At 35.7% G+C, this 14,362-nt stretch overlaps 1 protein-coding gene across 1 annotated transcript; it reads right to left on the bottom strand.

Annotated features, from left to right (window-relative positions):
* Positions 1–7,538: 7,538 nt before the first annotated feature.
* On the bottom strand, positions 7,539–8,726 carry LOC111993656 (uncharacterized). Its single transcript, XM_024025478.2, has 3 exons — positions 8,393–8,726; positions 8,118–8,236; positions 7,539–7,922 (listed from the first exon to the last, which is right to left on the bottom strand). Exons 1-3 carry the CDS (start codon positions 8,724–8,726, stop codon positions 7,539–7,541), a joined length of 837 nt encoding a protein of 278 aa, XP_023881246.2.
* Positions 8,727–14,362: the final 5,636 nt, after the last annotated feature.

The following is a 14,362-nucleotide window of genomic DNA, read 5'->3' as shown; positions in this document are numbered from 1 at the left end:
CAAGCCACCCTATAGACCCTCACTCGGCCTCTGATGAGTGAGAGTTTGAGGTTTTGGGTTTGATCACATTAAATGAGAGGGATAAGACGATTTTAGGTTTGAGAGTCAATGTTTGTGGCTCAGGTGATGGCAGAGTAATAAAGCTCTACCACGAATTCTGATCCATGGCGATTCCTATAGTTTGTGATTTTCTTTGATTTTTTTTTTCTTAAAATACAAATTATTAATGATTGTGTTTGGTAGCTGAGTAAATCATTAGGAAAAAGCCACATAAATTTTCTCCACTCTATATTTGGTAGCCTAGAAAATTAAAAGGGGAAGCTAAAAAAATTTTCATCTTCATTCAGTGTTTGGTAGCCAAGAAAACCAAAAGGAAAATCCTCATGTTCTTCACAAAGAAACCCAAAAAACACCAAATGGCCTTGATTCAACCATATCGGCCAAGGACCTAATTGCCATCAACCACCACATCAAATTCCAAGTGAACACTTTAGCCACACCTAAAATCCAGTCAACCCAATTGCCATTGTAAAAGGATAAAGAAAAATACTGAAAGAAGAGAGATTCAAACGTTAGATTTAGATCCAGGGAAAAGGAAAAAAAAAAGAAAAGAAAAGAGAGAATTCTTTCTAATACTTGGGTTTGTGGTTGGCTTTCTTAGGAGGATTATAATTCTAGTCTCACTAAGTGAAAGTTTTAAACTGATATTGCAATTCTTTTTCCTTTTTCTTGATGGCTTATTTAATTTTTGGTCATTCTGCATTTGCAACCTTAATAATGAATTCATAGGCTAATCTGGCAATGCCTTTTATTGGATTGGAGCAAGAATATAACTATGTGTGACCTGAATATGGTTGTAGAGGGAAAACAGCACAGGTTTTGCTTTCTCTTCTTCTAGATTAGTTGAACTTTTTGGGAATTACTTGGAATTAACATTATATTTATGGATTTGTGTCATAATATGTGAACTTGGATTGTTGCTGATTGATATCGCTTTCATCAAATATTTGGCAATAGAAGACCAGGGTTTTTAGATTTAGAATAATTTATCTATTTAATTGTTGGTTTATACTAAAATATTGTAGTTTTTTTTATTAGTTGTTTTGCTTTCTTAGTGCATGACAAAAATATATTCCTCATATGTCTACAGGATTTATTTTTAATATTTTTTGGTCCTTAGTCTCTTGCAATCATAAGAACTATACAAATTTTTGGCTTGTCTTAATTTTTTAATTCATGGGCCTGTAATTGCTTTTCTCGGGCTTTGGTTTTTTGGACTGCTATAAATTCTGTCTCAGCTGTTAAGGGTATTCCCTTGCAATTCTTGTTCTTCTGTCTTGTCTTGTTCAATTTGAATATGGTAATGCCTCTTATTGTTGATGACAAAGTTTGTGACCTTGAGATGATTACTGAGGGTAAATAATACAGTTTTTTCTTTATCTTGTCTTCATGCCTTAAAAATAGTTGTTCTCTAAATACAAGAGAAGTTTTTTTTATCATTTTGTTACCCCTAAATTAATTTGTTTAATATGTTTAGGTATGATATGTCTACTTTGGATGGATTTTTAATGAGGACCTAAGGCAATAATCTCTCTTTATCAATTGATTGCACTATTATCTTTGTAATAGTTGAATGATAATGTTTAGGCCTGTGTGTTTTTTTAGTTCGTTGGCCTGTAGCTTCATTTTGTTAATTGAAGTCTTAGTATTTGTTGTCTATTTCATCATTGATGTCATTTTTGTCAGCTTGCAATTGGAGGTTTATTATATCTTGCTATTTTTTGGTAGTTAGAATGATTGAACCTTGATGTGTTTGCAGATGGGAAAATTGTGATTTACAATCTTGATGTTTCTACAGCAGGGGAAATGTTGATTTAGTTTACAACATAGATTATAGAAGTATTGAATTTTTATACGAGGACCTATGGCAATAATCTCTTTTTTATCAATTTATCTCATCATTCTCTCCCTAACGTATGAAGATTAATGTTTCTGCTTGAATGTTTCTTTAGTTTGTGCTAAACACTGGAGTTTCATTATGTCTTGCTATTTATTGCTAGCTCAATGACTTTGATCATGATGTGTCTACAGGAGGAAAATTATGATTTACTTTTGCAGCAAGAGTGCGTAGAAGTCTTTTGATTATCATTCTCTTTGGATTCCATGTTTTTTTACCCTTGAACATGATCTTGTCCATTGTTCAGTTTATTCTATGGACTTTGTTTCTTTGCAGATTTTTTAAGGCATGTATTTTGGATTGATGTCTGATTTTCTAGATCAATTTGATCCTCTTTATTAGGAGGAAAAATATGTATACTGTCTCTTCCCTTGGTGTTGTCTGGCTGGTTATTATGTGTTTCAAGTATTTAGAATTCAATTTGGAAATGAAAATTGCTACTTGTTTTGTGTGTATTTTAAATTGCATTTGTTTGGCTTAAATAAACTCCAGCACTGCTTAGCATGATTGTCTTGGTTCCTTTTTCTGTTGCCATTATCTTGCACTCATGAAAACTTTAGAACTTAAGATCTCTTTGTTGCACCTATTATGTTTGTTAGAGCTTTGGTCTATATTGTGAAAAATAAATAATATAAAATCGTGATTCATTATTGGGCAATCATACAAGTTAAACATTTGCATCCTTTAGACATGGTTGCTCTTTAAATTCCAAAACAGTACAGATTTTGGTGATGGAATCTGATAACTCAATAGAGCATGACCTCACTGTCTCCCTACATTAACACCTCCTCTTGGATGCTAAGGGTACTATGGCCTTGTTTGGCACTTGTGTTTTCTTTATTTATTTATTTACTTATGGTATTTTATTTATTGTTTTTTTTCTTTTTGTGTTCATGTCCAGATTATGGGGATATCCAATTTGGAGTCTCATGGAAAGTGATGCAGTTATGTTGTTGGATTGATCTTACTGAAGTAACATGTGTCCTATGAGATTGCCTTATAAAGACAAACATTATCCAAAAATGGTGTAAGTTTGATTAAAGTGGTGGGAACTAATACTATCTTTGTTCCCATGGATAAATTTCTTGCTTTGGTTTACAATTTATGCTCGTTTGCATTGAGTAGTTCACTTACCCTATCAATCTGATAAAGGACTAATTTGGTGTTCCTTTTTCTATATTGAGAGGCCTTTTAGGTTCTACTATATTAACTGATAGTAATGTTTTTGGTGATTAGATCCTTTGAGTTATTTTGTGTTCATGTGAAAGGTATTTCTTTTGTTTGAATTCTTTTTATATGTTTTATGCAACTATGTTGGAGTTCCTTCTTTCATGCTTTATTTAATATTCCATTTTTTTAAATGCAATATATGACTATATGTAATTATTCTAAAATTTTATGTCATAGTTTTGCAAATGAATGGATCATGGACATTTGGTTTGAAAAATTGAGAATTCGTTGGACGGTATTTGTCTATATTTCAAAACTGCTTGCTGTTAAGAAAAATTTTTACTCCTGAAATTTTGGATTAGGAATGAACAACCTGGTTTTTGTTATTTTTGTAGAATTCTTAAATGGAGGCTTCTTTCTTTGGCTAAGCCTGATGTGATAGTAGTTATGCTCTGATTCTTAGTGTCATGTACTTCATTGATTATTTATGATTCTTGTAATTTGTTTTTATGAAAGTAGCACTTCTCTTTCATTGATCCCCAGGTCCACTGAAGGTACAATTTTCTGGTTAGTCTTTTGAAAGATGCTTGTGGTGAAGTGGGAACAGGTCTTGCATAGTTGCGCTTTGGTTAGATTTAGTATTGATCAAGAGATTTTTTCCTTGCCCATTTATGTATTACAAAATCTTTTGTTAGTGTTCTTTTTGTTGTCTTTAACCTCATGTGGTTATGCTTTTTGAGGCACCATTATGTGCAATATTCTGTAAAGTTTGTGATTTTATTTTGCTGTATTTTTCTCTTTCCTTATACAATTGCTTTATCTTTTATCTTGTAGGGACATAACTCAGAAGTTTTTTTTGGTGCTTACTATATTAGCCACCTTACTGTGTACCTCACATAAATTTTCTTTTGGTGCTTGGCAGCTTAAGGCTTGTAGTTGTTGTCAGCTTAAGCGATGGAGTTTAGTTTGGTGATAAGCAATCTTTACTTTCCCCCTTGTTTTATTTATTCTCTCCTTCAATCATATGAATTATAAGGATATATTCCCTACTATTTTTCTAATATTGGGCGATGTATGCTTTTTTTAGGATTTGGTTTCCTCAAGGATTATAAATTTCAGTCTTACTCAATGAGGGTTTGAAAGTTCCATTGAAATTCTAGTCCATTTGTTGTCCTTTTGTTGTCCTACTTTTTTGTTTTTATATAGTCAATGTATTTTGGCAAGCTTATATCTAATTCGTATGTGGTAATGCCTTTTGTTAGTTTGGGTAGTTCCTGTGGTGATTTGCATGAGTTGGGCTTTGAATTTGCATCATAGTGTCATTGGCAGCCAATATAAGAAAAGATCTGCATGCCTTAACAATAACTATTTTCTAAATACTAGAGAATTTTAGGTCTATGCTTCCTTATATCTACTTTATAGGTTAGCTGGTTGGGTTTCAAAGTTGCATAGTTTTCTTTGGTATCGTTAGATCATGCTCTAGGATGGGAGAGTTTTTATGATTTTGTTACCCATAAATTAATATGTTTAATATTTGTAGGTATGTTATGTCTACTTTGGATGGAGTTTGATGAGGACTAAGGCAATAATCTCTCTTTGTCAATTGATTTCACTATTCTTTTCTATTTTGGTTTGATTTTTTGGCTCACTCACAAACCAGGTAATATTTCTCAGAGAGAGAGAGAGAGAGAGAGAGAGAGAGAGAGAGAGAGAGAGAGAGACTCTCTCTCTCTCAATTTCCATTTCCATTTATGTTTTGATTGACCTCTTGGAAAGGGCAAATTCTCCACCATTCCATCTGCCATGATTAGGTATTCACCCAAATTCTTCTTCAATTTTATACTATGTCGGGTTGCTAATGGAGTTCATAACTTAAAATATAAAAAAAGGAAAGCATTATTTGATATCATCTCACGCTATTAGTGTTCATTCTAAATGATTGTATCTGAGATTGTGCTTGTGCTTTAATCAAGAAATTTTAAAGGGAAAGCATTATTTGATATGATCTCAATTTTTCTATTCTTGCTATGAGTTTTAAACAAGAAAATTTATTCTTTTTTGGATAATTTTTGAACCACAATATCATTGATCTATGGGTTTTTGACAAATTCCATGAACCTGGGGAGGGTAACACACTGTAAGGAATAACATAGGAAAGAACAAGAAAGTTTTATTTTTTATAATAGAATAATTGCTGGACTATGTTGTCACTGATCTATGGGACTTAGACTAGTTTCATGAACGCAGGAGGAGTAACACCCTATTAGGAGTAAGTAGAAAATGGCATGCAAAGTAGCAACCATTTTTACAAGAGAGTGAATTTATAAATTATTGTTTCCTTGCTGGCATAGAAGCTTCATAGTTTGCTCAGACCATGTTGACTCCTTCTGGGAATGTGCAAAAATACATTGAAAAACTGATGGCGGAAGGCATAGGTTTTATTAAGGAGTCTTTTTTAATTATGGGTCTTTATGTATGGGCTTTGGTTTAATTTATTATGGTTAAATAGTAGTCCTTGTACTATTAGGAATCCTAATACTACTAGTACAAGTAAGAGTTTTTATACATATAGGGTGCTCAATGAATTGAAGGGGAGAATGAGTTGATTAATAAAATTGAGTGTTTTGAGCAATAGGCACATTGGCCTTTGTTTCTTTCTCTTTCTCTCTTTTCTTTATTTTTTCTTCTTTCTTTCTAGGGTTACCGTTCACGGGTACTGTTCACACAGCCCCTAAACTTTTGTTTTGATAGGTAATAACAGTTTTATTGATAATAAAAGCACAATGAATTTACGAAAGTAAACTCACTGTGCTAAAAAAAAAATACAAACCAATCAAAAGGAAAGACTAACAGAATTAAGGAAGTCAAACAAAGAATGACAATGCATAAACCCCCAAATCCGGGACCACTCAAACAAAGTCCTGAGTAGCAAAGACTTCACACAGTCTACAAGTCTCTCAGTTTCCTCAAAAGTACGGGCATTGCACTCCTTCAAATTAACCACATAATACACACTGGAACCATATTCCACACTTTGGAAGTGTGACTACCCAACCAATTCCACCATGCAGTAAGAAGAGAAACAACACTCTTCGACATTACCCATTGAATCCCAAACAAACGAAGGACTTCACTCCACAAAGTATAAGCATACTTACAATGAATCAATAAATGATCCACAGTTTCCTCATCACATCGACAAAGGCAGCACCAATTCACAAAAGGTTACTTCTTCTTAACTAGGTTATCTATAGTAAGAAGCCCACCCCTAGCAGCTGTCCATAAGAAGAAAGCCACCCTTTTAGGTACCTTAACACACCAAATGCTCTTCCAAGGAAAAGACATCAATGGGGTTGCTAGCAATGAAGTATAGAAAGAGTGCATATCAAAAACACCACTACGATTCAATTGCTATATCATGATATCATCACCCCCCCCCATAGGTAACTTGGAGGAAATATGCGCAAAGAACTCATAAAAGATCCATGTCTTCCAATCTTGAAATGCACGACGGAAACGTAAGTTCCAGCTTCTACCACCTCCATTCGGAGCATAATCAACCATTTCATAAATCAAAGCTTCCTTGTTCACAGCAATAGCAAACAATGCCGGATATAAGTCTTTTAAGGCAGTAGGGTTACTCCAAGGGTCATACCAGAATCTGATACAAAAACCCTCACTCGCCACATACAACACATGACCAAAGAAACTCTCAGCCTCCTTCCTAATGTTCTTCCACATACCACATCCATGAGTCCCTCTAACAACTCTAGTACACCATCCCCCATTGGACTCCCCATATTTGGAAGTTATAACTTGCCTCTATAAACATATGACCTTAGTCCCGAATCTCCAGAGCCACTTCCTAAGCAAAGCTTGGTTAAACAACCCAATTTTCCAGATCCCCAAGCCACTAGACTCCACTGGCCACACTACTTTCTCCCAAGCAACAAGTGAGAATTTAAAGACCTCATTAGATCTCCCCAAGGTAGTCAAAAGTGAAAGGCGCCAAGGCCTTGTATCGCCTGAGGCGACGAGGCGCCAAAAAGGCGCTAGCCCGAGTGAAGCGATGCGCCAAATTCTAAAAAATTAGTCTTCATCCAAATATCAACAGTCAACTAAGTCCAGATAATTATCAAACATCAACTAAGTTTGAATACAAACATAAATCACTATTTAAAAATTAGTCTTCATCCAAATATCAACTAAATCTGAATATTAAACCAAAATATTGTTCATAACTTCATATTAGAAAGAAGAAAACTCCTAACAAAACATTGAAGATTGAACTTCTTGACTATCCATGACAAAACAAAAGTATTTGAATATTAAACATTCTGTTCTGCCTATTAGATTGAACATTCTGCCTATTAGCCTATTTAATAGCCTGAATGTGGTTGTTATTTTTAATCTAAAGGTCATCATCAGAGTCTTCACTCAAGTTTCCATCACTTTCAAAGCCACTTGAACCAGATTTATTACCATCAACATTCTCTTCCTCAGTCTCATCAGAATCAGCATTTTCCTCTTCAATATCTGGTTGTGATGTTGAGGCCTTTGAGCTTGCCCTTGATTTTGTTTGGAATCTAGTATTCTTTCTTGGTTCTCTAACACCAACAGCTCTTGCCACTACACCCCATGTCAAACCATCATCATCATCATCAAAAACTAACTCATCTTCAACATTCATAGATGGTTTAGCACCCATTTCCCCCAGCAACCATTCATTACTTTCATCTATATCATCTAAGGAGATGGGATCAATAACATCACGCTTATCATATCGTGCCTTCATCTTTTGATTACACTTACAAAGACCAGATCATTTAGTCGTTTTTGTGCAAGTCTATTCCTTCTTTTTGTGTGAATCTACAACCATTTATGAAAACTAAGTATTAGACTATAGTGAATAATTAAACCATTGGAATTTTCTATGAAATAAAGTAGCTCATCAAAGGATAATATCTACTTATCATACTTTAAAACTCACCTGCTCAAACACACTCCAATTACACTCACAACCACATGCACTACAAGTCAAGCTCAAGATTCTTATAGCTAACTGTTGCAAATTCAGAGTTGAGCTCCCATACAAACTCCACCATTCAGCTATCTTAAAAAAAAAAAAAAAAATAAGTATGAGTAATGATATATGATATATTAGAAGTCAGATTTTTTTTTTTTTTTTTTTTTTTTTTTTTTTTTGTGTGTGTAAAAAGTGTCACTGTTCTAGTCATTATAAGTTAGATATAAATGCTTTCTTACCTAGAGCCTTTGTCTTTCTTGATCTTTTAGCCAATTTAATGCCAAAGAGTCCTTCAGCTTTCTTATAGATGGGTAGTTCAACCATGATCTTGTCTTGAATTTCAGCTCTAGGAACTAGTTTTTGTATACAATCATACAATTCTGCTATAATTTCATGATTTGTTGCTATGTTATCATCAAAATAGAAGTACTCAGGATTCAAGAAATGACTCGCTGCATGCAAAGGCCAATGTAATTGACATTCCCATCTCTCATCAATGATTTTAAAAATATTTGAATACCTTTCTTCATTCTCATTAAAAGCTTTTATAATAGCTTCTTTGGCCCTATCCATTGCCTCATATATGTAACCTATAGCTGGTTTTTCTCATTATCAACAAGGCGAAGAACTCGAATAAGAAGGCCCATAATTTTAAGAATGTAAACTATAGTATTCCAAAAAAAAGGCATCAAAATCGTTTCTACTACTCGTTTAGCATTTGCCTCCTTTGCCCATCTACTACGAACCCACTCCTCAGAAGTAAACATGACCCTTAGGTTATGCTTTTGCTTATAAATGGATTTTATTGTAAGATATGAAGTGCAAAACCTAGTTTTCCCAGCCTTAACCAGCTCTCTTTGTTTTGTGTATTCTCTCATCATATTTAAGACCTCCCCCCCCATGGTTGTAGATATATCCAGTCAATTGAATGGCCCTTTCCAAAGTTTTTGTAATTCTAGGAATTTTCCCAATGTCCTCCAATATAAGATCAATGCAGTGTGCAGCACATGGAGTCCAATATAAATTTGGCCTTTTTGCTTCCAACAACTTACCAGCCAGCACATAATTAGATCTATTATTCGATAGTACTTGGACTACATTAGCCTCCCCAATTTGTTCTACAAATGCATCAAGTAATTCAAAAGTTTTTTTCCCTAGTTTTCATAAAAGATGATGCATCAATTGACTTCACAAACATGGTTCTAGATGGGCAATTCACCAAAAAGTTAATCAAGGTCCTACTGGTTCTACTAGTCCACCCATCAGACATAATAGAACAGCCATATTTCTTCCAATTTTACTTGTGACCACTCAATAACTCATTTGTGTAAGCCACCTCCTTTTTGAGAATTGGAACTCTTAACTCATGGTAACTAGGAGGCTTCATATTTGGACCATACTGCCCAATAGCTTCAACTGCCCATTTAAATTCATCTAAGCGAGCAACATTGAATAGTATACCGGCTAAATAAAATAGCCGGCCAATATACTGACAAGCTTGTGCTCTTTTTTCTTTGTCAAGTTTATCATTGATGTTAGTTTGCTTCATCTTACCCTGTTTCCTAAGTGCAACTACTTTTTCTGGCTTTAACGTTACAAAAGAATCCATGGGACCTTTCAACTTCTTAGACTTTGGCATTAATTTCATAGCCTTCACTTGGGTGCTACTGCCAACCCCTCTCTTACTAGAGCATAATTTTTTCCCTTTTTGGATAACTTCTACTTCCTCTACCTCATCATCATCTACATCCTCAATTTCAATCATATTATCTATATCATCAAAATCAGGCATCTTGTCATAGTTCTCCTTGTCACTCGTCTTCTCTGCCATATACTGTGCAAACTCTTCTCTAACATGATTAGGACATTTTAAACACTTTGTACTATTTTTAAAATTCCCAACTTGATGCTGCTTAGCTCTATGTATCCCTCCCTTTGTGACTTTATTACAAAAGAGGCAAGTCACTGCATTTTTGTCTTCTACATTAGCTAAATAATTATATTTCCATCCCGGATATTTTCTCCTCCTATTATCTGAAGCCATTCTACATATAAAAAAAATAAAAATAAAAAACCAACACAATACATTTAATAGGATTCTATATTAAGCTGGCTATGTATCATTTAGTATGGTTTAAGCTCTAAAAATTGAGTGAAGTAATGAGTTTAAGAAAAGGGAAAGTTGCTGGAGACAGAGAGGAGAAAGTTGCCGGAGACAGAGAGTCCAACAGAGAAGAGAAAAAGGGAGAAAAAACAGAGAGGAGAGAGTTTTATATGCTCTGAAAAGGGGGAAAAAAATAGAGGGTCCAATAGAGAAGAGAAAAGGGGAAAAAAACAGAGAAAAAATAGAGAGGAGAGAGTTTTATATGCTCTGAAAAGGGGGAAAAAAACAGAGTCCAACAAGGAAGAGAAAAGGCGAAAAAAAACAAAGAGGAGAGAGTTTTATATGCTTTGAAAAGGGGGGAAAAAAACAGAGTCCAACAAAGAAGAGAAAAGGGGGGAAAAAGTAGAGAGGAAAGAGTTTTATATGCTTTGAAAGTGTGGACAACGACAAACTTGCCAATGCAGTGTTGCAGTGAGAGAACACTCAGTAAAAGAAAAAGTGTAAAAAAAAAAAAAACTAAAAGAATAGGAAAATGTTACCTTATGTTGGTTGATTGCCGGCAATAACTGGCCTACTCTTCCAAACCCTAGAAGAAGACGAAATGCATTGCTCTGATGTTTTTTTTTTTTTTTTTGGGAGAAACTACACTAATGTGGGTTGACTGCTTGCTTTGCTCTAATGTTCCCGAAACTTCTTTGATTTATCTTTTGTTTTATGCTTTTTTTTTTTTATATATATTAATTTATTTGATATAGTGGGTGACAGCTCATCCCCACTGAGGTAACAGTTTTAAATCAACCATACACCTCTTTATATTTACGAAATATGCCATCACAGCCCTTAAAAACACAAATTAGCCTCAGGCGCTCGCCTCTCGCCTAACAAAATACATCTAGGCAAGCACCTAGGCTCCAGAGGTGAGCGCCTCACTAAAGGTGCCTCGGCTCAGTGCCTCTGAGGCACTTTTCTGGCGCCTCGCCTTGCCTGGGCGCCTAGGCAAGCGTCCAGAATGCCTTTGACTACATTGGATCTCCCCCAAAGGAAATTCCTCTGAATCTTCTCTAATCTGTCCACCACATGTTGTGGAATAGTGAATAAAGATAAATAATAAGTAAGGAGACTTGATAAAGTACTCTTCAATAAAGTAAGTCTACCTTCTTTTGACAAATATAATTGCTTCCAACTTGCAAGCTTTTTTTTTCCATCCTTTCAATGATAGGGTTCCAAATTGAGGAATCCTTATAATGTGCCCCCAAAGGCATCCCCAAATAAGACATGGGTAAACAACCTACCTTACAACATAAAATATGAGATAAGGCATCCAAGTTCCCAACCTCACCAACCAGAACAATCTCACTCTTACCAACATTTACTTTTAGTCCTGTGATAGCTTCAAAGAAAATTAGAACCATACAAATATGTAATAATTGTTCCTTAGAAGCATCACAAAATATAATAGTATCATCAACGAACAAAAGGTCAGATATATGCAAACCTCCACGTGTATTGGGATTTGCCTGGAAACCACTGATAAAGCCTCCATCTTCTGTCCTTTTCAACAACCTACTCAATACCTCCATTACTAATAAGAATAAGAGTGGAGATAATGGATCCCCTTGGCGAAGACCACGAGAGCTACCAAAGAAACCAACTGGAGATCCATTAATAAGGACTGAAAAATAAGCAGTAGAAATACACATCTTCATCCATCTCCCCCACTTCTCCCCAAAACCCATCCTCTTTATAAGGTAAAATAAGGCATTCCAACTCACATGATCATAAGCCTTCTCAATATCCAATTTAATAATCACACCCGGAATACCACTCTTCAATCTACTATCCAAGCATTCATTTGCAATAAGAACAGAGTCAAGTATCTATCTTCCCCCAACAAAAGAATTTTGGGAGTTGGGAATAAGTTTATCCAACACACAACGAAGTCTGTGCGCCAAAACCTTTGAAAGTAGCTTGTACAGATTGCCCACCAAGCTGATTGGGCAAAAATCTCTAATATTGACTACACTAAGCTTTTTGGGAATCAAATACAGAAAGGTGGCATTAAGTGATTTTTCAAAGATACATTCTTTATGGAAGTCTGCAAAAAAAGCCAAAATTTCCTTTTCAAGAACACACCAGCATTTTTGAAAGAAAGCCATAGTAAAGCCATCTGGACCGGGAGCCTTATCACCCTTAGCCTCCCGTAGGGCTGCAATGATCTCCTCCTTCTCAAACTCCCTTTCTAAAGTAATCCGATCGGTTTCATCCAGATTTGCAAACTCTAAACCATCAATAGTGGGCCTCCAAGATTCGGTCTCCTGATATAAAGCCTCATAAAAACCCACCACTTGATCCTGAATTGCAGACTCATCCTCATACAAAAAACCCTCAACCTCTACACCTCTCATAGTATTTGTACGTCTATGAGAATTAGCAAGCCTATGAAAAAAATTTAGTATTAATATCCCCTTCTTTTAAGTACAAAGCCTTTGATTTCTGCCTCCAAGAAATCTCCTCCAAGGAAGCTAAATACTCAATATCAGCCTTTATCTCAGCCCTTCTTGCATTATCTGCCTGTGACAAAATTTGCAGCCCTTCTCTCAAATCTAGGTCCAGAAGTTCTTACAGCAAGTATTTTTTCTTAAAAGCCACATCCCCAAAAACATGTTTATTCCAATGCTTTAAGTCTCCCTTAAGAGCTTTCAATTTGCAAGCTAGAACATAACTAGGAGACCCCACAAAATGGTATCCGTTCCACCAACCTCTCACAAGATCCACAAAACCCTCCACCTTAAGCCATATATTCTCAAATTTGAAAGAAGTCTTTCCCCTCGACTTTCCACCCGCCTCCACAAGAAGAGGATAGTGGTCTGAAATTACTCTAGGAAGAGGCCTTTGAATCACATCTAAAAAATGATCCTCCCAATTAGCAGATACCAGCACTCTATCAATTCTAGACATAGAAGGGTTCTCTGAGTCACGAAACCATGTATACTTGCCCCCCACCAATGGTATATCAACCAATAAATTCCTCTCAATAAAGTCTGAGAATTTGAACATGGCTGGATTGAAAGAAGAACAACCAAGGCATTCTGTTGGATATCTGATGATATTAAAATCACCAAAAAGACACCAAGCAGCACTCCACCTCCCTCTCACACTATCAAGTTCAGTCCACAAAGCATCCCTAAGACCATCAGCATTCAAACCATATACCCTTGTACATATCCAAGCAAAACTTTCTACCACGCCTTGTAACAAAACAAAACAGAAAAGCATCCAACCATAAAATCTATTTTTTTATACACCCTTGTCTCCCAAGCTAGAATAACCCCCCCTGCTGTATGAATAGCATCCAAAGCCTCCATTCAACAAAAGGGCTACTCCAAAGACTTTTCACAACAGCAGAATTGATAGAATCCAATTTAGTTTCTTGGAAACACACTACATCACACTTCCACTCTTTAAGTAAATTCTTCACCGTATCCCTCTTTTGAGGATTGTTTAATCCTCTCACATTCCAAGATAAGAGTTTCAAATTCATGGACAACTACCTGAGCCCACCCCACAGAAATTCTCAATCTCTTTGGTTTGTAGACTAGATTGCCCCTCACAGTTAACAGAAGAGACTAAACTCCTCAATTCCCACATTCCTTTTTTTGATGAAGATGCATTACGACGTAAACTACCTACCGTGGCTTGTTTTTCCCACACTTTCTCAAGCTTTTGAAAAAAGGGAATGCACTGCTGTTCGCATGAGTCAATAGGAAAGCCCACAAATTTACCAAAGCCTTTGATCTTCCTCTTCACCCACACTGAAGGTTCCAGCTCCTCCCCCACAAGAAAATCATCTAGTTCAGTCTCCTCTGAAACTAATTCCATACCCCTTTGGGGATCCCACTTAGCCAGAGGCACACATTCCAAAGCATTCCCAACATCCTCATCCTTACTTGACCTCATGGGGTTGACCCAATCCAGTAGCATGATTTCATCGTCCTTAGAATCAAAACCCAACTCAGACAGGGGAGAGAAACAATTATTACCCAGCATCTGGTGGCGATGGAACATATCGGAAAATTCAAAAACCAATAGAGGTGGGGAAGTAGAT

Source organism: Quercus suber, unplaced genomic scaffold, assembly GCF_002906115.3.
Source record: "Quercus suber isolate HL8 unplaced genomic scaffold, Cork oak 2.0 scaffold_153, whole genome shotgun sequence".
Lineage (NCBI taxonomy): Eukaryota > Viridiplantae > Streptophyta > Magnoliopsida > Fagales > Fagaceae > Quercus > Quercus suber.
The sequence above is the reverse complement of the archived record's forward strand: the minus strand, read 5'-3'. Positions and strand labels throughout refer to the sequence as shown.

Excerpts from the sequence above, each read along its gene's own strand:
- LOC111993656 (XM_024025478.2), bottom strand. The coding sequence starts at position 8,726 with ATGGATAGGGCCAAAGAAGCTATTATAAAAGCTTTTAATGAGAATGAA. Across the intron at positions 8,237-8,392 it reads AAGAAAGACAAAGGCTCTAG|CTGAATGGTGGAGTTTGTAT; the intron begins GTAAGAAAGCAT and ends TTTTTAAGATAG. Across the intron at positions 7,923-8,117 it reads ATTGGAGTGTGTTTGAGCAG|ATGAAGGCACGATATGATAA; the intron begins GTGAGTTTTAAA and ends TGTAATCAAAAG.